Source organism: Maniola jurtina, chromosome 17, assembly GCF_905333055.1.
Source record: "Maniola jurtina chromosome 17, ilManJurt1.1, whole genome shotgun sequence".
Classification (NCBI taxonomy): domain Eukaryota; kingdom Metazoa; phylum Arthropoda; class Insecta; order Lepidoptera; family Nymphalidae; genus Maniola; species Maniola jurtina.
This window is the reverse complement of record NC_060045.1, coordinates 12,487,218-12,511,784: the sequence shown is the minus strand read 5'-3', so window position 1 is coordinate 12,511,784 and position 24,567 is coordinate 12,487,218. Positions and strand designations below refer to the sequence as shown.

General features: G+C 37.7%; 6 protein-coding genes and 1 long non-coding RNA gene across 12 annotated transcripts in view; 4 read left to right on the top strand and 3 right to left on the bottom strand.

Moving 5' to 3' along the window:
* Positions 1 to 3,575, bottom strand: part of LOC123873720 (bone morphogenetic protein receptor type-1B) — a 168,584-nt gene extending 165,009 nt beyond the window's left edge. The window contains exon 1 of the mRNA XM_045918729.1: positions 3,450 to 3,575. Coding sequence (XP_045774685.1) covers positions 3,450 to 3,453 — 4 coding nt within the window. The 5' untranslated portion in view covers positions 3,454 to 3,575. The remainder of the gene's footprint in view (positions 1 to 3,449) is intronic.
* Positions 1 to 11,086, bottom strand: part of LOC123873733 (40-kDa huntingtin-associated protein) — a 19,448-nt gene extending 8,362 nt beyond the window's left edge. Inside the window, exons 1-7 of one of the 3 annotated variants that reach the window (XM_045918752.1) lie at positions 10,898 to 11,086; positions 10,499 to 10,748; positions 9,918 to 10,131; positions 9,620 to 9,698; positions 9,290 to 9,402; positions 8,744 to 8,951; positions 8,288 to 8,458 (exon numbers count right to left, since the gene is read on the bottom strand). In XM_045918752.1, the coding sequence (XP_045774708.1) occupies positions 8,782 to 8,951; positions 9,290 to 9,402; positions 9,620 to 9,698; positions 9,918 to 10,131; positions 10,499 to 10,748; positions 10,898 to 10,962 (891 nt within the window). In that variant the 5' untranslated portion in view covers positions 10,963 to 11,086 and the 3' untranslated portion in view covers positions 8,288 to 8,458; positions 8,744 to 8,781. Of the gene's footprint in view, positions 1 to 8,287; positions 8,952 to 9,289; positions 9,403 to 9,619; positions 9,699 to 9,917; positions 10,132 to 10,498; positions 10,749 to 10,897 lie in introns of those variants that run through there. The other 2 variants (XM_045918754.1, XM_045918751.1) reach the window with 2 other exon arrangements.
* Positions 3,722 to 5,197, top strand: LOC123873745 (60S ribosomal protein L34-like). Its single transcript, XM_045918769.1, has 3 exons — positions 3,722 to 3,850; positions 3,977 to 4,049; positions 4,867 to 5,197. Exons 2-3 carry the CDS (start codon positions 3,985 to 3,987, stop codon positions 5,162 to 5,164), a joined length of 363 nt encoding a protein of 120 aa, XP_045774725.1. The 5' UTR covers positions 3,722 to 3,850; positions 3,977 to 3,984; the 3' UTR covers positions 5,165 to 5,197.
* On the top strand, positions 5,651 to 8,212 carry LOC123873710 (serine/threonine-protein kinase RIO3). The gene is made up of 2 exons (XM_045918709.1): positions 5,651 to 7,119; positions 7,593 to 8,212. Exons 1-2 carry the CDS (start codon positions 5,785 to 5,787, stop codon positions 8,082 to 8,084), a joined length of 1,827 nt encoding a protein of 608 aa, XP_045774665.1. The 5' UTR covers positions 5,651 to 5,784; the 3' UTR covers positions 8,085 to 8,212.
* On the bottom strand, positions 8,250 to 24,567 carry LOC123873723. Of its 3 annotated transcripts, none has more exons than XR_006797734.1 (2): positions 22,364 to 24,350; positions 8,250 to 8,261 (listed from the first exon to the last, which is right to left on the bottom strand). XR_006797734.1 is itself a non-coding variant. In XM_045918734.1 (2 exons), exon 2 carries the CDS (start codon positions 24,113 to 24,115, stop codon positions 22,997 to 22,999), a length of 1,119 nt encoding a protein of 372 aa, XP_045774690.1. In that variant the 5' UTR covers positions 24,116 to 24,159; positions 24,465 to 24,567; the 3' UTR covers positions 22,732 to 22,996. The 3 variants fall into 3 exon arrangements, 1 of the variants encoding a protein (XP_045774690.1); XR_006797735.1 differs by lacking the exons at positions 8,250 to 8,261; positions 22,364 to 24,350 and adding exons at positions 19,074 to 19,260; positions 24,465 to 24,567; XM_045918734.1 differs by lacking the exon at positions 8,250 to 8,261 and adding an exon at positions 24,465 to 24,567 and having other exon boundaries at positions 22,732 to 24,159.
* Positions 11,488 to 19,064, top strand: LOC123873707 (general vesicular transport factor p115). Of its 2 annotated transcripts, none has more exons than XM_045918702.1 (9): positions 11,488 to 11,696; positions 12,190 to 12,324; positions 12,763 to 13,709; positions 14,234 to 14,555; positions 15,111 to 15,255; positions 15,613 to 15,861; positions 16,397 to 16,566; positions 17,593 to 17,949; positions 18,471 to 19,063. In XM_045918702.1, the coding sequence occupies exons 1-9, from the start codon at positions 11,619 to 11,621 to the stop codon at positions 18,561 to 18,563; spliced, it is 2,496 nt and encodes an 831-aa protein (XP_045774658.1). In that variant the 5' UTR covers positions 11,488 to 11,618; the 3' UTR covers positions 18,564 to 19,063. The 2 variants fall into 2 exon arrangements, with proteins under 2 accessions (XP_045774658.1, XP_045774659.1); XM_045918703.1 differs by lacking the exon at positions 11,488 to 11,696 and adding an exon at positions 11,738 to 12,049 and having other exon boundaries at positions 18,471 to 19,064.
* On the top strand, positions 20,370 to 22,647 carry LOC123873753. Its single transcript, XR_006797743.1, has 2 exons — positions 20,370 to 21,526; positions 21,906 to 22,647. It is a non-coding gene; the product is annotated as an uncharacterized LOC123873753 (long non-coding RNA).

Below are 24,567 nucleotides of genomic sequence, written 5' to 3'. Positions count from 1 at the left end.
TTCCACCCCGCTATTGTTATTACAAAATGACCCATCTCAATGTCGAACGATTCCCCGAACCAAGTCCTCACTCGCCTTAACGTAAGCTGACCAACTAAATGAATAAACTAGGAAAAGTATTTTTTTTTCTGGAAAAATCTATTGAGGGCCGATTTTTCAATCGTCAAATACCTTTTATCTGTGGAATATACAAAAGTTGTAAACCCTCTTTGTTCCTCAGGTAAAAGTTGTTTGACTATTGAAAAATCGGCCCTTAATTAATTAATACTTCTAAATTATAATTAATAGTATTAATTCTAAAAAATCCGGAACACGTATTTCTCCATAACCAAAAGTCATCCCCTATCTAACTTTCTTAGGGGTGAAATTTCCAGAAATCCTTTCTTAGTTTAAAAGGGCCTATGTCATAAAAGGAACTTACTGTCATCAAGTTTCTTATCCCAGCGATTTAGGCTGTATGTCAGTCAGTCAGGATAAGCATTTTAATAATGTATAGATTTCCGACAAGGTTGTCGATCTTCTGAATCTCTTTTCCCTATCTGGCGCTCTGGTGCATTCCCACATCCCTATTAGTCATTTGACGTATGGATTTTAGTCAAACAAGGAAATCGTACCTATTTTCAGATCCGGACTTTTCCATTGACTGTGAAATATGGTCACCCCACACTATAATATATAGCCTAAGCGCCTTTGAACATTTTATAAAGGCTTATTTCTGACACCTTGGATGAAACATGGCGGTTAACGATTGCGTATGCGCATCGTTGTAGGGGCAATAAAAGCTCCTTCAAAGTTAAATTCCAAATTAGTTCTGACAATTTATATTATATGTGAGAGGATTAAGGTAGGAGTGTAGGCCTATTAAAGGTTACTTCTTGAAATTTAATGTTTCATAACTAAGTATAGTATGGCAATCGAGATGGCAATCGGGGCGGGGACACCCCGCACACCCGCACAGCCCGCGCGCTAGCCTGGTGCGGGATAGCGCGGGTGACGTCCCCCGCCTCATACCCCGATTGCCATCTCGACATGTCGCGTACTATAGTTAATTACAAGATGATGCCCGCAGCTTCGCCCGCGTGGATTGGTCAGATCCCCTGCAGCATCAGGATTGAGGAGTTGGAATAAAATAAAAGATGAAACAATGCCGCAAAGTTCCTCTATCGATTAAAAAAAAATACGCAAATCGGTTCAGAAATCTCGGAGATATCAGTGTGCATAGGTAGAAAACATGACTCTTCCATTTTTTTAAGTCGATTAAAAAGTAGCCTATGTTACTCCTTGGTTAATCCTCTACTTGTCTGTGAAAGTCCCGTCAAAATAGGTTCAGCCATTCCGAAGATTAGCCCGTTCAAACAGGCAGACACTTCAATTTTATTTATTAGTATATAGTATAGATAAGGAAATAACTAAAACATGGGATTTTATTGTGGCTAATCCTGTTGTACACAATCTTTAAACTAAAATAAAATGACAGGGCTAAATGTATTGCTAGTTGTTTTCCCTTTCACAATGATCCCGTGGAAAAAATAGCACTAGACTTAGACCTGTTCATTTAGTTTGGTATAGAGATTTTGTACAACTAGCCACATTGTAGGTGGCCAATAGTGCTAATTTAGTTCTACAATCTAATGAAACTACAATTACAAATCTGAATTTAAAAGTTTGCTGTTCTTTTTAGCAGAGAACATTGTGAAATGGAGCTCTATTTTTATACATGCCAATTTAGGATTTGTCTGGTTTCCATTCTTATCACAAATAACAACAAAGCAAAGTTGATCATAGAGATGATAAGGATTTCATCATCATCATCATCATCAACAATCCATCGCTGGCTTGCTACTGAACATGGTCTCTTCTCAGAATGAGAAGAGCATGGCTATGGCCTCAACCTTTTTATTTGGTCTACCACCCTAGCCAAGTGCAAATTGGCAAATTTCACACACCTTTGAGAACATTATGAAGAATTCTCAGACATGCAATTGCAGGTTTCCTTAAGATGTTTTCCTTCACTGTTAAAGCAAGTGATACTTAATTGCTTAAAATGCACATAACTCTGTGATAGCAGTGGAGGGCTAAGTTGTCAATTAATTAAAAAGATATACAGACCTAACTTAAGTACCTATTTATGCAGACCAACATAATATGATGCTCAAGAGGACACTATACCACCAGCTCAAAAAGAAAATTCTACTGAGGCAAGTTACAATTACTCTTTTCAAAATAACTACTGTAAACTACTGATACTAACTATAAAACTGGCTATATATTATCAGAAATTTTCCACCTGAAAAAATTCAAATAAATGTTAGAAGGCATTATGCTCCTACATCTTCTACTAGACCTCTCAAACTGTTCGAATATTCCTAGACTGGATGACTCTTCAGATGTTTGCAAAGTGAACAAGACGACAGAAAGTTTTAAGACGACAAGAAAACAGACTGATATTATACAGCTGGCTTAAAGTTTACTAAATACTTATTAAAAAAAGGAATTTCTGAGTCTAAAAAATCATATATAGTAGTTAAGGCAGCTACAAGATTTTTTTAGTATTTTTATAGTAACTAACTAAAGTGGGTAACTACGAGTGACTAGGTACCTATTTCTCTCCTTTTGTCGAGTCCTGCGTTTGAACAAGGTGTGATAAGCTTCATTTGCTATAACCCCATATTTTAGCAAATTAAACATGATCCCTTGTATATCATGGACTTCCGCAAAGTAATAACTGCATCAATTCCAGAGTTTATAAGTGTAACTCTCAGACAATCTTCATTTCATCAAGCTAAAGAAACTATACTGGAAGACTCTTTCTAATAGTATTATACTTTAAGATAATTATAACTAAAGAACTAAAGGAACTACAATTATATTTTATTTTATTATTTCTATAGTTTCTAGTATGTACCTAATAGGAATATAAGAAGAATATAAGCAGTAGGTCTAATGTATCAAGATCCTATTAATGTTAACAATAGAGACATCTATGTACAAAAATACAAACTAAAACTAACCAGAGCTACAACAAATCTACAATTTACAAAACTACACTGAATAAACTCTTCAGAATTCATGTAATTATTATTTATTGTATTCAGTGAGATTCAGTGAAAAGCAGGCTTCTTATGTCTGTAAATAAACATTGAAAAATTATAATTACGGTATTGTAGAATAGATGTAGGAAATAAAACAACAAACCTTCGTTTTACTTCACGGAAAGAAGTAGAAATATTCTTAACGACAACGCATCTAAGTACTTGTTAGGTATTTTTCCATGTAGACTTGATTAAACAGGGTAATTATTGAATTAATTGGTTCCATGTTTTGATTGAAAAGACAAATCGAATCATCTGTTATCTCTACTCTGGAATGTCAATGACTAATTAGACTAATAATAAATCGTTCCGAAATTGTAAGTTGTAATAAAAGCACAAAGCTAGTTTATTACTTACCCATTTTATGTAGAATCTCACTGAAAAACACGATTTATCCCAATTTTAAACACAAACACCAAAATCATCACACAACGGCGGCCATTTTACTAACCTTGTAACTGATGCTGCCACATTAAAAAACTTAATAGTGTGTTTTCTATTTCATATACACTGTAATTGTGTAATTGGAAAAAAAGTTTTACAATGTCGTCACAAAGCAGTAAAATAGGGCTATTTATGTGGCAAATAAATTAAATGACTCATTATTTTGTATTTTTACCATTGATTTCATCTTGATTTAAGCTATGTTGTTTTCTATATTAAACAGAAATTCGTAATTGAGAATGGACTGAAAAAATGTTGCTAGATAAAAACTAAAAAGTAATGTTTTTCTTTTCTTGTCAAGAGCTGTCAAAAAGGTACGGATAAAGTGCAATTTTAAGAAAATCGGATTAAATCGTGTTTAAATTAATGAAAATATTGTGCGGTTTTTGGTGATTTAAATAGTTAAGTGCTTTTTACACATAATTTGTTTTATATTTCAGCTGTAAAAATGGTACAGCGTCTTACATTTAGGCGACGGCTGTCGTACAACACCAAGTCAAACCAGAGGAGAATGTGAGTTTTATTCCTAATGATTACAATTTATGTTTACTTGCAAGTGTTAACTTGATATAATTTTAATATCGCACCAACAATTTCTTGTATTTATTATATTATCCTTCAAATGAAAACATAACCTAACATTGGGCCCTAACCTAAGTCCTTTGACATTAAATTTAGAGTTACTTTTATACTTAAGTTTGATTCAACAAGAACGCCTTTCTCTCTCAATGCAAGAACTCAGAATTTTTTACAATTATATGATTTGATTACTAGGTTATTAAGTTCAATTACTTAGTATTTGTATTATTTATTAAAGATAAAAGTTTCACTTGTAAACTACCTATTACCTATACTGTGTATTACCTAGGTTACGCCCGCAACTTCGTCTTTGTAGATTTACGGGTTTGAAGATCTCATGAGAACTTTATTCCGAAAATTCAGAATTTTTGAGATAAATAGTTGTCTACGGGATGCAAGCTATCTCTACTAAATTTCGTCAGTCGGTGTAGTGCAGTGCAGTTTTTCACTGCACCTTAAGCAACTAACAGCCACACTTTTGCAATTTTAGTACTAGTATCGATTTTTTATAGAGAACTTGGGACTAGTTATAGGACAATTTTATAAAATTATAAATTTCAAAGGAAAACATTGTTCACTTGAGCTTAAATTGAAAATCCTTTAAGGTAATATTTATAGATTTTACTGCCTCAATTTTATCCATCCCTTAATTAAACCTAAAATCAGATTTGAAAATAGATTGTACTTTTCCCATTCTCCTCATAATATTGTGGACTTGACAACTGTCTAACACAATTTTTATCACTTTCAGAGTAAGAACTCCTGGTGGACGCCTGGTATATCAATATGTCAAGAAGCCCAAGAAGATCCCAAGGTGTGGCCAGTGCAAAAGCAAACTCAGAGGCATCCAGCCCGCCAGGCCCGCTGAACGTTCCAGACTGTGCTACAGAAAAAAGACAGTGAAACGTGTGTATGGAGGAGTCCTATGCCACAAGTGTGTTAAACAGCGCATTGTCAGAGCTTTCCTCATCGAGGAACAGAAGATCGTGAAGGTCCTCAAGGCACAGCAAGCTACTGCCAAGACTGGCAAGGTCAAGGCTGCAAAATGAACATTAGGGTGTAAATAAATAATTCAAAAATCATATTTGTGTTTATTTTGTATTTGTTTATTACTTTACACTAGATTATGCCTGTGATTTTTCCGTATAGATTTAGGGTTATAAAAATCCTATGGGAACTAATTTTCTGGAACAAAAAGTGGCCAGTCTGTACCTGGGATATAATATAACACTACCTTTCATCATAATTATTGATGACTGGTTGTGAAAAGCCGAGTCCAATTTTATAGATCTGTAAGGTTAGATTCTGTATTAGGGCCAATTTGGACAAGAATTAAAACTAGAATTCATTAATCATCCGAGGGGTTTTCGAAACAAATGGACTCATTCAGGCCCAAAAGAATCGAATTCAGAGCCGTAAATGCGTAGTCATTAAAAAGTCAACGTCAAACGTCACATTTTTATAGGTTATTATTTTGTCTATGGTCATTACTCATTGGTCAAAAACTTTAGACTGTATATAGTGATCTGTGGTCAAAAAATCTTGAAGAAATATTCAGATTCACAATATTATTGTGAAATAGCGTAATTTTTACTGTATAATCAATAAAGAATATTTATTTTACTAACAATTTTAAAAACTGTGATATAGTTATAACTTATTCAGAAACATGTCGAATCCGTGGAAGAAAGTATCAGCTGAGGCCGATGTGCGAAACTTATCGGACATCATGTCTGAAGAATATGCGAAAGGCCTTCAGGTAAAAGAAGACCTGAGGTTCGCCGAGGAGATATCGGACACTGTAATGCCTGAGTCTAGTGATGTCTCGCCTGAAATCCTCAAGAAAATTGACGAATCTAACGTGAAAGAGTACTGTGATTCGGACTCCATTATTGCGAAAGTGTTGCAATGTCAGTTCGATAGAGAACATGATGATGAAATAAAGAGAGTAGCTAAGAAGATGAACGGAGACGCTAAGGTATCTATATCCTTTGATAACTACCGCAACGTCCCCGAACATCTCGTGTACGATTCCGAATCTGATGACGAAGACATCGAGTTAGCGTACAAAAAGGACTGGGATCGTTTCGAAACTAACGAGAAAGAGTTCGCGAGTCTTCCTAAACGTGGATTTATAATGAAAGAGGGTGAAATGGTCACGAAACATGACAGCACTATAAATGGAAGGAGGAATGCTTGCAAAGTCATGGCGTTCCCCCCTGAAGTATGCACAGGTGATGGTGCAGGATTCGACATGAAATTATCCAATTCTGTGTTCAACCAATTAAAGGAACATACAAGGTGGAATCAGGCCCGCAAACACAAGATGTTAGATAGGAAAGAGAGTCACGCCACTGCTGAAATGGGTCTCGATGAACCCACTAGACTTATACTCTTTAAACTCATAAACAATGGTCTCTTAGAAGATATCAATGGAGTTATATCAACTGGTAAAGAATCTGTTGTTTTACATGCTAACAGTGATCCATCATACACAGAAGCTGTATTACCAAAGGAGTGTGCGATCAAAGTTTTTAAAACTACACTAAATGAGTTCAAAACTCGCGATAAGTATATTGAAGCTGATTATCGGTTTAAAAGTCGGTTTTCTAAGCAGAACCCTCGGAAGATTGTACATATGTGGGCGGAGAAGGAAATGCATAACATGATGCGGATGCAAAAGATCGGATTGAACTGTCCTGAGATGGTTTGTTTGAAGAAGCACATTCTTGTTATGTCATTCATTGGGAAGGATAACAAACCAGCTCCCAAACTACGAGATGTTATTCTGAAGCCAGAGAAATGGCAGAGTGTGTACAATGAGATAGTAGAGGCGATGCACAAGTTGTACAATGTTGGCCATCTAGTTCACGCTGATTTGTCAGAGTACAATATTCTATGGTGGGAGAACAAGTGCTGGTTCATTGATGTCTCTCAGTCGGTGCAGCCGGATCATCCCAGTGGATTGGAGTTCTTGTTGAGGGACTGCCGTAATATCATCAATGTAAGCTTATTTTACACTTTGGTTTATTTGTTCGAAAAACCAATACTAAATATTTTATATTCTGTATTTTACATCATTTTTCTTTGGTTGTGAAATATAATTATTTTATAATATTTTAAGAATGTGCCTATGGTACATTATGATAACTTTTTATATGTCCTATTAAATTTCATCATAGTGCTATATGTACTTAGTTAATTTAAGATGCAAACTCAATACTGCATATTCAACAATTTCCATCCAATTAATATCAATGTGAAAGTGTTCATCAATCATCCAACAATGGAGCATCAGATCAAAATGATTGTTTGCAGGAATATAGTTATAGGGCTGGAGAGTGACATAGGCTGTTTTTATCCAGGAATATTCCCACAGGATTATTAAAAATCCTAAATCCATTCTGACAAAGTTGTGTGCATCTAGTTAAAAAGAATTTTAAACTACTCTAAAATCAAATGTATATTTCTTTACAGTTCTTTGAAAAGAAAGATGTGCCAGACATCACAACTGCTGAAGACCTGTTCAAATCAATTACAGGCTTTGAAGAAGTGGATGTCAACTTGCTAGAAGGTGTTCACACTGTTTACAACTCGTTGTCATCTCGCTTCGAGATAGCCCCTGACGACAATCGCAATGTCAGCTATCCATTTGAATATTGCTGGAACAAATCCAATGAAACTAAGAAGGGGAAAAGCAACAACAGTGGTGAGGACGATGATGATGACTTTGATGAAATGTGGAAGCATGCCAAACCAAACCAAATTATTGATGCATCAGCAAACTTTGGCAATGAGGTTGAAACTTTCAAGACCAATGTAGACTTTGATGTCAACAGTGATATAATTGTTGACACCAACGTCAATTTCGGCAACGTAATTGATGTTGCACTGACTAAAAATGATGTGGATATAGGTGGTAGTAGTATTGATAAAGTCTTAAAGAGATCATATATATTTGTATATTGAAAAATTGAAAAAAAAAAAGTTTATTATTAAAACGTGAAACTCACAAGAGAAAAAGTTGGTTGGTACTAAAAGCAACCTAGAAAAAATAGATATTTATCATGTTTATGGAGAATAAAAGAGAAAGGATAGTTGTTATTGTTTTATTTCTTATATCTTAGAATAAATTTATAATATACACTATTAATAACAGGACAAAAATAAAACAACAGGCCAAATTAAGAACCTCTTCCTTGGAAGTCTGTTAAAAACCAAGAACTTGGATATTTTCGCGCCATTCAAAAATACGATTTCTGCGCAGGTACATGGTGTTACTTATAAAAGTGACAGTGCCATATATGAAGGTAGGTTTGAGACAATTGTTTCACTCTGATCAGCAGGGACGGATCTTGAATTTGTGGGGCCCTGGGCTAATACTGCTTAGGGGCCCTACCTAATTACTCAACTAATTGCATAGAACTAATTGCCATTTTGACAAGAAACTGTTTTCTGTTTGAAACACGGGTTGATTGATCATAGTGTTGCCAACCTTGTGATTGGATTTTTTTATTGACAAAAATATTGGTTCGGTTGGTTTCGGTTTGGTTGGGGGCCCTCTGTATTCGCAGGGCCCTGGGCTGCAGCCCAAAAAGCCTTTAAGTAGATCCGCCCCTGCTGATCAGGCTAAAAAGGGTTAGAACCCAAACCAGTTGGAAAAAAATCACTCGGGTTTGTTCTGTAAAACAAGTGTTTGGAGCAGATCCTTCTGCCGCAAAGTGAGATGTTGCTTGGTGTCTGCCGCTACACTAATGAGGGCTGGTTGGTCGCGTGCACTGCTGGATATTATGATGGATTGCAGCTTGAGGCGCAGGTCTGTGTTGAAGGGTATTGCTGGAATAGTGAAATAATTCATAGTCAACACCAATTTATATCTACAAACTCAAAATTACAGGACATTTCCTGTCAGCATTAAAAAAGTTGTTTAACTACTTATTTATATTTTGATAGTTAACTGTTCTAAAGTTTTTAGAACAAATTTGAAGCCATCAACAGAGTTGCAGGGAGCTGCTGGATTCGTATTTCGTGCAACACAAGACTTTTGGAAGCTTAAAACCCTAAAAGAGAGCTTTTCTTTGATTTACAAAGCAGGTAGCTTTGTCTTATCAAGTAAAAAGTATTGTAAAAAAAGAATAAGTAATAATATTGTGTAATAAAGAGTAATAACTTACAATCACTTTCTTCATCATTGAGTAAGTGCTCAAGCAGTTGTTTCAGAGATTCTGACTTTGTGTCCTCATCTGGGCTGACTAGGAGAACCAACAATATTCTGCACACTTGTATTCTGCAAAAAAAGTAAATAATTATTATTTGATGCAAAGTTTAGATTTTATCATATTATATTCTAGATCCTACCAGCACTTCTTACCAAATATGTTACTGAAAGTGCAGATACATGCAAAATCTCCACTTTCTACACCCAATTGTTTGAACTCATTCAGTTCATTGATTTTTTATTTTAGATATAGTAACATATAGAGTAAACTGTTTGTTAAACTTACTCTGTCAGTATTCCCTCTGGTATATGAAAATTGGAATCACAGATTTGATTCGCTGTATCCAAAGCTTGTTCATATTTATCTGGAAAAATACCAACAATTTAATATTATCGGAATTATTGATTGATTTTCCAGAATAATATTAGCTTATGTTCATCTTGCAGGACAGCTATCTCTGGCAGCAGGCAGTTTTTTTTTTAAAAAAAAAGAACAACAGAAAAAGTAACACACAGACAGACTCACATACATAATATAAGACCTGTAGATGGACAAATAAATAGAAGTGCAAAAACCAACTTACCACAATCCAACAATAAGTTGAACATATTCCTCAAGCACATCAACTTCATTGTCTTATCTTCGATTGACTCAACTGCTTCCTCATAGTAAACTAATGCCTCGTTCTTATAGTTCAGATCCACCAGGCCTTCAGCTAGTTCCAGTAGTATGGATGTGCGGAGAGGTGACTTTTCAGGGTACTTGACTAGGGCCCACATGTAGCAGCCTATTGCAGCCTGCAACATTTTTTTTAATGGCTTTACAGCTTAAGTTTCTATGAATGTTATGAGCTTTTCTTAGTAATCTTATGGAAGAACTAGCTAATACCCGCGACTTTGTTCGCGTGGATGTAGGTTTCATAAAATTCCTGTGGGAACTCTTTGATTTTCCCCGATAAAAAGTAGCCTATGTGCTAATGCAGAGTATAATCTATCTCCATTCAAAATTTCAGCCCAATCCGTCCAGTAGTTTTTGCGTGAAGGAGTAACAAACATACACACACACACACACACATACAAACTTTCTCCTTTATAATATTAGTGTAATTTTACAATTGTTCATACAGAAATTAGTTCATTTAGATTTAACTTAAATTTTACATACTTCTAGGTTCTCTCTATCAGGGCTATCAAACTTCAATGCAGCAAGTTTCTTTTCTGCTTTCATAAACTGTCGAGCTGCCGCCAAATGTTGTTCTGCCTCGCCTAAAAAGTTCCCAGCAGAGGCCTCGCATTTAGCAGCACCTATATACGTCTGACCGGCAAACGAAGGCTGCTCTGAATGCTCGCATTGTATCGCTAGAGCTATGAACTCGTTTGTTGCTTCTGAAATATTCGGTTTGCGCAAAAACCTTCTGCAAAAGCACCCAAAGTTTATTTTAAAGATTTTTACTGGGTGAAGAGGGACAAGCTTTACCTCAAAGTTATAAGCAAGATTAGTCTACCTACAGCGAAGTAAAATGACCCTAAACAGCAAAAACCATAAGTTGTTAAAAGAACTTACTTCTTTAGTTTTGTGTTGATGCTGATATATTGCTCGTTAAAACTAGCACTTAAGTCTGTTGCCATTTTTAAGATTTTCTATTTGTTATTCGATAAAGATTAAATTATGCAAGTGATTCAAACAACTTCTCAGTTCTCATTCTCAATGAATTACGAAAATTAAAAACTCCTACCATGGACGTTGTTGTTGTTGTTACTTGTTATAGTCACAGACCAATAACATATAGGGTGGTTATAGTTATATTATGTTATAGTCTGTGATTATAGGGTGGTTGCCATCACAGATCACTAGGTATATACCAGGTTGCCATAGAGATATCCCAAGCCAGTGTCACACAGGCACTGACATAGTGACGTAGTCGTAAGCGTTCATTAATTCTTTAAATTCACTTCACCATAAGCTTTTTTTTTTTCATAAACCAAATTTATTTCATAACAGAATCTACAAAAAAAGCATTAAATCATCTTTAATATAATTTTCCACACAATTTTCCTTGATGTTTTCCTGTAGGTAGTCTCAAAAAACAGATTCTTATTCGTAAACGCAACTGTCAAACCATACTTTGACAACCTGTCACAATTAGTCAAAAAATGACAAAATTGTAACTGACGGCTGACGTGTCGTTTACATTATTTTTTGCTGTGATTTTTCCAAAAAATCGCTGTTTTTATATTAAAAGAAATCCTAGACCCAGGTTGAAAGAAGAACAGTGTAATACAAAATGAATTTCCTGAAAAGTGGCATAAAAACTGTGCTGGGAGCGCCGGAGCCAGGCCAGCAGCCTTCAGTAGCTGAAACGGTGACATTCTTGTATATTTTCAGTAATAAGACTTAATTGGCCTATTTATAAGTTGTGGCGGCACGGATTTGTGCATTCCTTCATGTGGGTGTGAGTAATAAATATGCGTGACATAGCTGGCCTGTTATCTATAGGAAGATTATCCAGCCTTTCTATCGGAGTATTTCTATCTTTGCTGCGGCTTTAAATCTCAATTTATGTATTTTAAAAGTGCATTGCACTACTAACATCTCTCCTGCTAGTTTATATGGTTTATTTAGTGTATTTGTCTCTAAAATAAATAAAATAATTGATGCAAAAGTCTCATCATAATGGATCCTACAACCCAGAAAGTGACATCTCCGCATACTGAGGTATTACATATTATTATAAGCTCACCCTATATGTTGCTATTTATTGGTTTAAAGAAACAAATCTTTCCTCTTTATAATATTATTAAGTAAGTACCTAGTATAGATCAAGCTAAGCTATTAAATTAATTGTTAATTATCAGGTGGAGCGTCTAGTGGAGCGTGCAAGTAATTCAACACTGCTGGAAGATAGGCGCGATGCTTGCAGAGCCTTAAAAGCTCTGTCAAGGAAGTACCGCCTTGAAGTTGGTGCTCAGGGCCTAGATACTCTTAGACAGGTTAGTTCTATGAATAAGTTTATTGGCCTCTTCACAGGCCAAACCTCATCAATGCACTATTTTCATATCTACTCTTAGAATAAGCTTTGGAACTTAGAGAAGGAAGGGATATTATATTAGTCACATTTTGTGGAAAAATTAAATTTTATTCTGAAATGTGTTATCTTAACATACTTAACCAAAAAGTGTTTGATTAATAATATACTACAATATTTAAGATATTGTTAAGCCTTCAGAAGTACAAGCCCAGAGTCCAAAAAATTGCCCACTTAATATTATTATATCACATCTTTTAGCTTTTATTAGCTAAACTGAGTAAATTCTAGAGTTATTGTTTCTCATTTAGAGAGATCCAGAAGTGTTTTGGTTCACTTAAAAACCATAAATAAATCATAAGAAAACCATAAAGAAGTCAAACAAATTAACATTTTTTTCTAGATTCTGGAACTTGACAGAGCAGACAATGAAACAATAAACTATGCATTAGATACTCTCAACAATATTGTATCACCATCACAATTTGAGGAGGAAGAAGACAAGCCTCATATACCCATGAATATCGGAGACCAGTTCACAGAAATGTTCATCAAAGATCCACATAACATTCAATTAGTTTTAGATTTACTTGATGAGTATGACTTTAGAGTTCGGCTATCCACTGTACAACTACTAATATCATTACTAACCAATAGAACTAAAGATATCCAGGAAATCATACTTGATAAACCAATGGGTGTCTCCAAAATGATGGACCTTTTAGGCGACACTAGAGAAGTTATACGAAATGAGGCATTACTTCTTTTAATAAAGCTAACGAAAGGTAATGCGAATATACAAAAAATTGTAGCATTCGAAAATGCATTCGATAGACTTTTCGAAATTGTATCTAGTGAGGGTTATTCAGATGGAGGAATTATTGTCGAAGACTGTTTATTACTTATGTTGAATTTGCTTAAAAATAACAGCAGTAATATAAATTTTTTTAAAGAGGGAAGTTACATACAAAAGATGTTGCCAATGTTTAACATACCAGAGGATACAGAAGAGGTTGGTTGGTCACCCCAAAAAGTTTCAAACGTGCATTGTATGCTACAGTTAGTTCGAACCTTGGTGTCCCCAAGCAATTCTGCACAAATTATATCAAATTGTCAGAAAATAATGAAAAACAGTGGACTTTTGGAAGCTATGTGTAATATTTTGATGGCAAGCGGGGTCCCAGCAGATATTTTGACGGAGACAATAAATTCTGTGGGCGAAGTGGTGAGAGGGGAGACAGCTAACCAGGAGTTTATCGGGAATGTGATTGCGCCTTCGTATCCGCCGCGGCCAGCGATCATTGTGCTTCTGATGTCTATGGTTAACGAGAAACAGCCGTTTCCGTTAAGGTAAGCATTGCTTCAAAATACCAATATATCTCATATCTTTAGTAAAATGTGTACAGATATTTAGTGCCTCAGAAATTGCTTGTAAACCCCAACATTAAACGCCTTAAAAGATGGCACATATTGGAATTGGACGAGAGATGATGCTCCATAATTTACAGCACGAAAGGGAAGGACATTTATTGGAATGCCCCCTGAACTAACGAACAAACCTTCATAACTGCCCAAATCTAATTATGGCCGGAGGGCCGATCGCAGATGGACTTATTAGAAAAAAAAAAAAAAAATCCTGTCACTGGGAAAAATTTTTCATTTGTTTCCTTTGCATAAATTTAACATATAGTTATAGATGATATTTCATTTGATTGAATTAAAATTGCTTTATAAAATAATAAATAATTTTGAAATTAAAAATAAATAAATTGATATGATTATTGTATTTGGATATAAAATAAAACAAACATACCTATGTAATTAAAATTATATTTGTATGTGGTGTTGATAACTACAAATTTTCATCTTTCCAGATGTGCAGTGCTCTACTGCTTCCAATGCTACCTATACCACAACGAGATCAGCCAAGCCAACCTAGTGCAAACCCTATTACCCTCCTCAACCGACGTGTCAAGCCTCACCAGTGGTCAGATCCTGTGTGGAGGCCTGTTCTCATCTGACGTGCTGTCCAACTGGTGTGCTGCAGTGGCGCTTAGCCATGCCCTGATCGATAATACGCAGCAGAAGGAGCAGTTGTTGCGAGTGCTGCTGGCCACCAATGTGGGCGGCAACCCCGTGTCGCTGCTGCATCAGTGCACGTTGCTGCTGCAGCAGACCACCAAGCTGCAGTCTAAAGTGAGTACTGCCGCGGCGCTTAGCTATGCGCTGATCGATAATACGCAGCAGAAGTCGCAGTTATTACAAGTGCTGAGCCTCTAATGTTGCTGCTGCATCAGTATGCGTTGCTGCTGCAGCAAGCCAACAAGCTGCAGTACAAGGTGAGTACTACTCATGTACTCATATTCTAGCAAAATAAACGATTATGATTATGCTACTAATGCTGCAATCATCACCATCCTCATCATCATGACCAACACATCACCAGCCCACTACTAGTACTGGGCATGGGTCTGCTGTCAGAATGAGAAGGGTTTAGGCTATAGTCTGCCACGCTGGCTTAGTGCAGATTGGCTGACGTTGCACACCTCTGAGTACATTATGGAGTATCCTCGGGCATGCAGGTTTCCTCATGATGTTTTCATCCACTGTTAAAGCGTGTGATATTTAATTGCTTAAAACGCACATAGCTGCGAAAAGTTAGAGTTGCTTAACCTGCATCAACCCCTTAGCTATCATGGCTTCACTTCGCTTTTTTCACCAGTTTTTGATGAAATATGGCAATGTATTCAGGTGGCACTACTAATGCTGCTGTCACAATGGATGAGCAACTGTCCGGCGGCAGTCAGCGCCTTCCTGCAGGTGCCGGGAGGCGTGGGCTACCTCGTCAACCAGACTTGCTCCAACGAGCACGACGATAACGAGTATCTTCTGCAAGGTGAGTATTTAAACTAAGTTTAGAGAGCAATATTAAAAGAAGAAAAATGAAGTTTCTGCATCCTTTGTCTTTTAATATTGTTAAAAAGGGACAGAACATAAATTTCTTGATTGAAAAGACTCTAAATTTTAGTGCATGCTACAAATTTAAACAAAAGGCTTGTGACTGGCAGTTAGTCACGAGGTTCGACAGCTCTAAATTCAATTTTAAACTGCCAAACTATGCCTGTCCTGTTCATATTTCATTTATAAGAAGAGGATACGAATATTCTAAAATTTAGTTGCCAACAAAATCAGTACCACTGTGTTCAGATAATGGGCTAACTTGTAATGGAATAACAGGTATAACATTTTCCAGGTCTGTCAGCCTTCCTCCTGGCCATCTGCATCCACTTCAATGATGACTCAGTCCAGAACTACTCCAAAGACTCCCTCAAACAGCTGCTAGTGAAGCGGATAGGCATGGAGGTGTTCACAGCCAAGCTCAGCGAGGTGTCCAAGCACGAGCTGTACAACAAGGCCGCCAAGCATCCGCAACTGAGGGGCACCTCTCCCGCCGATGTTCTCATTGACTACGAGTTCTGCAGGCTGTTTAAGAGCTTGGAAAGTAAGTGGTTTAAAAAAACCGGCCAAGTGCGAGTTGGACTCGCATACGAAGGGTTTCGTATCATCGTACGAAGTATACCTAACACTATGTAAATAATTTTTTTTGTGAACACATTATAATTTTTTTTTGTGCCTGTGACCACAAATTCACGGTTTTCCTGCCAATTCATCATTCCATGATTTTTTGAACTTTCATGATTCCAGGTCAATGGGAAGTACCCTATAGGTTTCCTGGACAGACATAACAGACGAAACAGACTACAAAGTGATCCTATAAAGGTTCCGTTTTTCCTTTCTGAGGTACGGAACCCTTTTACTTCTTTTCTTCTCTATGGCTCGGAACCCTAAAAACAAAAGAAAAAACAATTTCGATAACAGTTAATATTTTAAATGCTTAGTTATTCCTAAAGAATGTGTGAACCCTACGCAGTGTATGTGTGAGCGTATGCGCGAGTGTGCGTGTTTGTGTGTAAGAGACCTACTATAGTTATTCTCTATAGTTTAATTTTTTAAATGTAGCTTGTCTGTGGTCTCAGGCGTGCTGTCGGAGAGCCTGTCGGACCGGCACGAGAACGGCACGGAGCCGGAGCGGTCAGGCTCGGAGGACCTGGAGCAGTACAAGGCTCTGATCCGGCAGCAGGACGCGAGGCTGCACGAACTGGTGCACCAGCTGGACGCGCTCGCCCAGCAGGCGCGGGGACTGCAGGTGAGAGAGGGGAAAACATTTCGGGCTCACTTCGTTCGTGCTTTTAGTACTTATATTTGACCAAAATTGTAGGAACGAAGCAAAACCCTAAAAAGACTGATTAACCAAAATTCATCTCATATTAAGTATATAAAAAAAATAAGGTTTGTGTGTGTTCTTATACAATGTGTAGTGTAGTGTATTTTATGCCTTCACATATCATGCATCCAAATTGAGCTGAAGCTTTTGTATTGTTGTTGTTTTGACACTTATGTAAAGGTTTCTGCCCTAAGTGGCGCGCAAGAATTTTTGCAAGTACATATAAATTTTAAAAAAATAAACTAAACTTTTCATTTTTGTATACTTTTTTGGGTTTTTACCCTAAATAAAGAAAAATTATTATTATTATTAAACTAAAATGAAACTTTTACAAGTAGTTTTGAATCATCAAAAGCATTTACCACTGGTTCAGAATACTTTCCCTACTATTATTTCCTATATTAACACAGATTTACGATCTATTCGTAAAGCCGTGATATTAAATATCTATTTAATATTATAATAAATAAAATTGGAGTGTCTGTCTGTAATTTCGAAATAAGTACCACATATTAAGGTCATATGGTTATTTGAACGATACCATGACTGAATCACACATTTTTAAAATTTTTGTCTGTCTGTCTGTCTGTTTGAAAAGGCTAATTTTCGGAACGGCTGAACCGATTTTAACGGGATTTTCACATACAAGTAGAGGATTGACCAGGGTGTAACATAGGCTACTTTTTTAACCGACTTTCAAGAAGGGAGTTGTGTTTTTCTACCTATGTACACCGAAATCTCCGAGATTTCTGAACCGATTTGCGTCATTTCTTTTTTAATCGATAGAGGAACTTTGCGACATTGTTACATACAAAATTTGGATTCCAACTCCTCAATCCTGATGCTGCAGAGGATCTGACCAATCCACGCGGGCGAAGCTGCGGGCATCAGGTAGTTTAAAAATAAAACTATAGAACACAATCATAAACACATGTTTCAAACTTTCAGAGTGCCCTGAACGACTCCCTAGCAGCTAATTCTCTACTCAAAGACGAAAATACTTTACTAAAAGCTCAAGTATCAGCCAATTCCATACCAATGCCACAATCCACCCTTCCTTCTCCACCACAACCAGACCCGAAACTTGGAGAATATGAAGAAAGAATACAACAGCTAAATGGAGAAGTGACAAAGTTGAATGGAGAAGTTGTAAGGTTAAATGGAGAGGTGACGAGGTTAAACGGAGAAGTGGAGAGGTTGAACGGAGAAGTGAAAACGGCGAAAGATGCGGAGAAGAATGCAACTGAAGAGTTGGAGAAATTGCAGAAGGATCAAGATGATCTGTTGTATTTACTTGCCAATTATGTGAGTACTCAATCCTTGTTAACATTAGTTTAGTTTCTTTGGCTGAGGTCTATAGAGTGTACTTTCACTTTGCTCATACTTTAGTTGAAGTTACAAGGAAATAGTTAAACAGCACTAAAACCCGACTACTACCCGCGAATTGCCGATAGATAGCGATAGATATAGAAAAATTGATTTTCTGTCGCTTGGTGCATTTTAGTATTGTACTATATTTATAAACTAGCTGATGCCCGTGACTTCGTCCGCGTCGGGGGTTACCCGACCCAAGAAGAGGGGTGTTATAAGTTTGACGTGTGTATCTGTGTATCTGTCTGTGGCATCGTAGCTCCTAAACTAATGAACCGATTTTAATTTAGTTTTTTTTGTTTGAAAGGTGGCTTGATCGAGAGTGTTCGTAGCTATAATCCAAGAAAATCGGGTTCAGCCGTTTGAGAGTTATCAGCTCTTTTCTAGTTACTGTAACCTTGTCGAGGGTGTTATAAATTTTCAGTTTTTTTTTTACAACAAATTATTTTTTTCAGGATTCAAAAACAAACGAATACAAAATGCGCCTGCTGCAACTGGGCGAGACGGTGGAAGACGACGAGCCGACGGAAGAAGAGAACTTGACGTAGTGCTGCCATGTAGAGTTGTTATTATTTAAATAAATATATTTATATAGGAAATTAGACATTTTTGCTACACTGTACCACTTGTGATAGAATACGAAGATAATTATTTCAATACAAATTCAAGCAATGGCGTACAGTCAATGTGGGTAACATTAGATTCGCGTTTAATAATGGCTTCGATTCAGATGTCGTTCTTTGAACTAGAGTATCTGCATCTTTTTCTTTTTAATATTGCTAAAAAAGGACGGAACATGAATTTTAAAGTTAAAAGATAGAGATGCGAATACTCTACATTTTAGTTACGCTCAGAATCAGTACCATTGTCTATAAAATATGTCTGTATAATTTCCTAAAAAAGAATTGTCCCGATAAAGAATTTTACTAATCAGTCAACTTATTAGTAAAACAAAACACGTAGTTATTTTAAAGCATGCTCATATGTAGCGTTTTATACAGCGCCAGTATAAAAATAGTCTGTGCCGCTATACACTGGTGTCACACACACAAGTGTTGTTGTTTATTTATTTTAGTGGCTTTTTGTTGTGCCACACAGCACAATTCACTTCGCCAAAGACGCGTTGTTTGGAGAAAACACAAAGGAGGTTGAACGGTTTATTTACATCCAAGTCTTTTCTGGACAATCCCAGTCCGATTTGTGGTAGGTAACTGGACTAGATGGGTTATGATGTTAGTAAATAACCTACAACAACACAAATAAAAAATATTATGTACATGTACTTACATAAACAATAATATATACAGAATATTTTAAACTTAATAGATTAATTTACAATTTTATTTTGTTAGACTTAATATATTTACACAAAAATTTTACATAGGGACTAAACACAAACATTAAGAGACATTCAACACTTAGGGGACGAGGGATCTTAGGAGGGAGAACATCATAAAGTTTATATACAAGTCTTGGACAGGAAAAGAGGATATGGGAGGGTGACCCTTCATCCAAACCGCATTCGCACAAAGAGTGATCTCTAATTCTCAGTTTGGCCAAATGGACTGGAGTGCAAGAGTGCCCAATACGTAACCGGGTGATAGTTGAAGCAACCCAACGAACCATATTTTGATGAAAAAAGAACCACGGTCTTCGAGGAATTTCAGATTGCAAAGAAGCATAATATTTACCTTTAACCGATTTTGATTCAATCCACAATGTGTTCCAAGAATTAATAAGGTCAGTTTTTGCAAGAGCACACAGATCCTGGGAGTGATTTTTAAAATATGTTAGAGAACCTGATTCAGTGGCGAGCTTTGCATAGGAGTCTGCACTCTCATTACCTTTTATACCAGAGTGACCTGGGATCCATGCCAATGTAACAGAGAGACCTTTTTGATGACAGGAGTATAGAGTATCTTTGATTTTAAAGATGATGGAGATCAGAGCTTTACTACGGAAGGGATTTCCTTTAAGTGCTTGCAGGCAACTTAAAGAGTCTGTCAGTATAATTGATTGTTGTACGTTATGGGACTCTATAAAAAGGGTAGCTTCTAATATAGCAATAGACTCTCCTGTAAATACCGATGTTTCAGGGGGGCATTTGTATTGAAGGACTATCTTGTATTTTGGAATCCAGCAGGCAGCACCAACACAACCATTGTTGGATAACTTGGAGGCATCTGTATATATTGCTAAGGAATCGGACCAGTTGTTTTGAAGTATTTCATTAAATTTTGCATTTGCCTCACTTGTGTCTTTATGAAGACCTAGACTGGCAATCGGTGGGTTATATGTTAACCCTGCAAATGAGGAGGAGAACAAGGGGAGTTTGGGAGAAGAGTAGAGTGGATGTGGGAGTTGAGTATATTTGACAAAACTTTTTAAAAGGCATGGACGGGTATGGTTTGGCCTTAAGACGGAGGAAAGCTTATGAAGCTTGTCCAATAAAGGATGGGAAGAGAGTTGTAATACTTTACAGATAAAGCGATCACTGAGATATTGAGCCCGTAGAAGTCTAGGAGGGTCAACACATTCAACTTGCAATACATTGGTGGGAGAAGATTTCATGGCCCCAAGAATGAGCCTTAGGCATTTATATTGAATTTTATTTAATTTTTCTGAAGCCGACTTATTTATAGGGTCTAAAATAAATAATCCATAGTCCATATGACTACGGATTATGGCGTTATATAATAACTTTTGGGTGTAAGGGTGGGCACCCCACCATACCCCTGACAAGGCTCGCAGGATATTAATATTGCTTTCACATTTACGGGTAACATAGTCGGAGTGAGCTACACCGTTCAGCCTGGAGTCTAGAACCACGCCAAGAAATTTGGTTTTGCATGCGAGAGAAATGTGTTGATCCTCAAACATAACATTGGGTATTGGAATTTGTCTTCTTCTTGTGAAGATGACTGCCTTGCACTTATCGATTGACAGTGTAAGCCCATGATCTGACAACCACTGGCCTAGATAATACAAAGCAGAGTTCAAACAGGTAGAAATTTCGTCCATGGAGTTGGAGCTGGCGTACAGAGCTATGTCATCTGCATATTGCAGGATGTTACAAAAACTTTCAACAGACATTTCAAGATCATAGGTGTAAATATTGTAGAGCAGTGGGCTCAGAACAGAACCTTGAGGGAGACCTTTCCAGACCATTCTGGGGGGAAGATTTAGGGATTTAGTTCTCACCAGAATGGTTCTAGATGAGAGAAGATTGCATATTATTTGAGTTAATCTCGGTGGGATGCTCAGCTGTTGCCATTTCTGCCTGAGTACCGGGAGAAGAACGTTATCATATGCTGCTGCAATATCTAGGAATACACCCACAAGGTACTCTCCTTTAGCTAGGGCTATTCGAATGTCTGTTGAAAGAACTCCAAGGCTGTCCATTGTACCAAGGCCCTTTCTAAAGCCAAATTGAGACTTGGCAATTAAGCCTCTGCTTTCTATTATCCATTCCAAGCGGTTTTTAATCAAGTGCTCCATAATTTTGGCCAAAGTTGAAGATAGGGCAATCGGGCGGTAAGCATTTGGGTCAGAAGGATCTTTACCAGGTTTCCTAATGGGGATTATTACTTGCGTTTTCCAAGGTCCCGGGATGATTCCTGATTCTAGAAACCTGTTTATCATGTTAAGAAAGCAGTGTTTCGCTTTATTGTTAAGTTTTACAATAAAGGAATATGGGATACCATCTTCCCCTGGAGTTGAGTCTTTAAGGTCCGAGAGAACACACTGCAACTCCAAGAAACTGAATGGGGCATCCATAGTGTCTGAGGAAGTAAGTGGAGTTAGATGAGGACAGGAATATTCGCATGGAACAAATGGTGGAGCAAGTTTGTCAGCAAAAGCATCTAACCAAACAGATGCGTTATTGGAAGTTGGGTCACTAGAGGAGACAGATTGCCGGTATCTTTTCATTCTATCCCATACCAAGGTAGATGGGGATCGGGGATCCAGAGACTCGCAGAAAGTAATCCAACCTCGCTTTTTCTTTTTTGATACCAATCTCTTGACTTTGGCATCGGTGCGCTGGTATTCCAAAAAGTTTTCACGGGACATTAACATCGTGTAGGAAGTTTCTGCATCTTTACGTTTTTTTATTAGGTTGGTGCATTCCTCATCCCACCAGGGAGGAGATGCCATAAAATCACGTTTAGTAGTTTTGAGTGGTATATGGAGGTCGGCTGAATATTTCAAAATTTTGACAAAGTTATCGTAGTAAAGGACTGTACTGTCTTCATCTGATAAGTTATCAATAAGAAGGTCAACTGATTCCGCAAAAGCAGACCAGTTGGCCTTGTTAAGTTTGTGTTTAAGAAGGGGATTAGGATTATACTGTGGAATGGATTTTTGTGCTATGTTGAGTAAAATAGGGAAGTGGTCACTACCGTGGGTACTTGGGAGGGTTTTCCAGGAGGTAAGAGAAGCCAAAGAGGGAGAGCAAAGAGATAGATCGACAGCAGTTTTAGGATTTTGATAAGGATACACTCTTCTTGTTGGAGAGCCATCGTTAAGAATGCAAATATTTAATTCATCAAAAACATCCAGCAAGAGAGTGGAAAATCCGTCACAGGAATGGGAACCCCAGGACGTGTGATGGGAGTTAAAATCACCCATCACTAGTACCGGGGGGGGAAGAGAGGAGAGAATAGATTTTAATTCAGGGATAAGAGAGGAATGAGGATGTGGAATATAGAGTGAAAGAAAGGAGACATCAAGGGCTCTCACAGCAACAGCATTGAGCTGATGAGAGTGAGGCGGGAGGGAAATAGAAGTGTATGCAAGGGAGCGCCTAACAAGAATAGCACTACCTGCATATCCGTCATCCCTGTCATCCCTCAGGCAGGCAAAGCCTGACACCCTGAAACGAGAGTCCGGCAGGAGCCATGTCTCAGAGATGGCAGCGACAGCGGGCTTATGTTTATTAAGGAGATGAACGAGTTCATGTTTTTTCCGTCGTATACTTTGGCTATTCCATTGGAGTATCTCCAGGGAGGCCATTATTTAATACAGAAGCGATTTTGATGATAATTTCAGCAACGTTGGACGGTGGAGGGTTTTGGTTTATCTTATCAAGAATATTGGTGAGGGATTTGGTGAGAGATATATTATTATCATTGGGTGGTTGAGCATAAGAGTGATCACGTTCTGCATTCAGAGCGCAACCATTAGGTGTGGAAGAAGGAAAGTTGTGGATGATGTCCTGATGGGCTTGCCTATCGTACCCCTTTGCAGGTTGGGGTCTGGGGCGAGGGGAGCGGGTGACAGTTTGTTTGTAAGATTTGGACGGGGCTTGTGTAGGACGAGGTCTGACAGGATTAAAAATGGGAGAGTATGCAGGAGCGGTAAACATTTCTTTAGCCATATCGGCATATGAGCGGCGAACGGGAGGGAAGCGGGAGGAGGCATCTTGATAGGACAAATTTTCATCGGACATGACAAGTTTTATAGATTGCTGCCGAGAGTGTTCAGGGCAGCTCTTATTTGTAGCCATGTGTTTACCACCGCAGAGTAAGCAAGTTGCATTCTCAATAAGTACTTCACAAGTTTCACCTGAATGAGGCTGGGAGCATTTAAAGCAACGAGGTTTTGATCTGCATTGAGTTTTTATGTGACCAAACCGGCAGCAATTTATACATTGGATGGTGGGGAGACGGTAGGTTTCCACGGGAAGAGATGTATGATAGGAGAAAATTCTAGGAGGGAGAGTTTGTCCTCTAAATGTTAAAACAATGGATTGGGTTGGAACCCAGGTCATAACATTGTCTATTATGTTCTTGCGATTTAAGCGTCGGGCTTTAAGGATCTCCCCGCAGCCTACAGGGAGCTCCACAGAGTCAATAAACTCGTCCAGATGCCAGTCTACAGGTACACCTCGGACTAATCCCATGCGAGTGATGTTAAATGTGGGTATATATGCAATGTGCTTGGATATGGTAAGTATAGGGTTTTCTAAGAATTCATTAGCCGCTTGACCATTTGCAAATTCAACTGAAACTTTGTTTCTACCAACATTCTTCACGCCGTCGTTAAGAACTGACCTTATTTTGTTTTTGTGAAGGAACTGGCCGAATTTGATCGCTCTCATAGAAGCGCCGGCTGAAGGGTCGGACACTTCACGGGATACGTACACTACGAAAGGACCTTTATCATCTTTTGTATATTTTTTTGGGGAGTCTGAGAGTGAAGGATGGAGGTAAACGGATTGCATTGAAGGGGCTGTCGAGCTTGGCCCTATTACAGTTTTTTTAGTGGACGATGGAACTTGATCGTTATCAATTATCGGGATTGCTCGTTTAGTACCACGATGGGTTGATTCTGAGTCCATAGATATGGACATGACGGTTACATTTTCACCCGGATCAGGAGGTTCAGGCGGAGGATCGACCTCCATACTCGGGTTTCTCCCTTCACCAACACTTAATCTAAATACTCACGTCCAGACACCAACTAATAAATTGACACAACAGTTAAAATTATGCAAAACCTCACTAACACGTGTTTTCAACAACACAAACGCCAGCAAAGTGCACACACAAG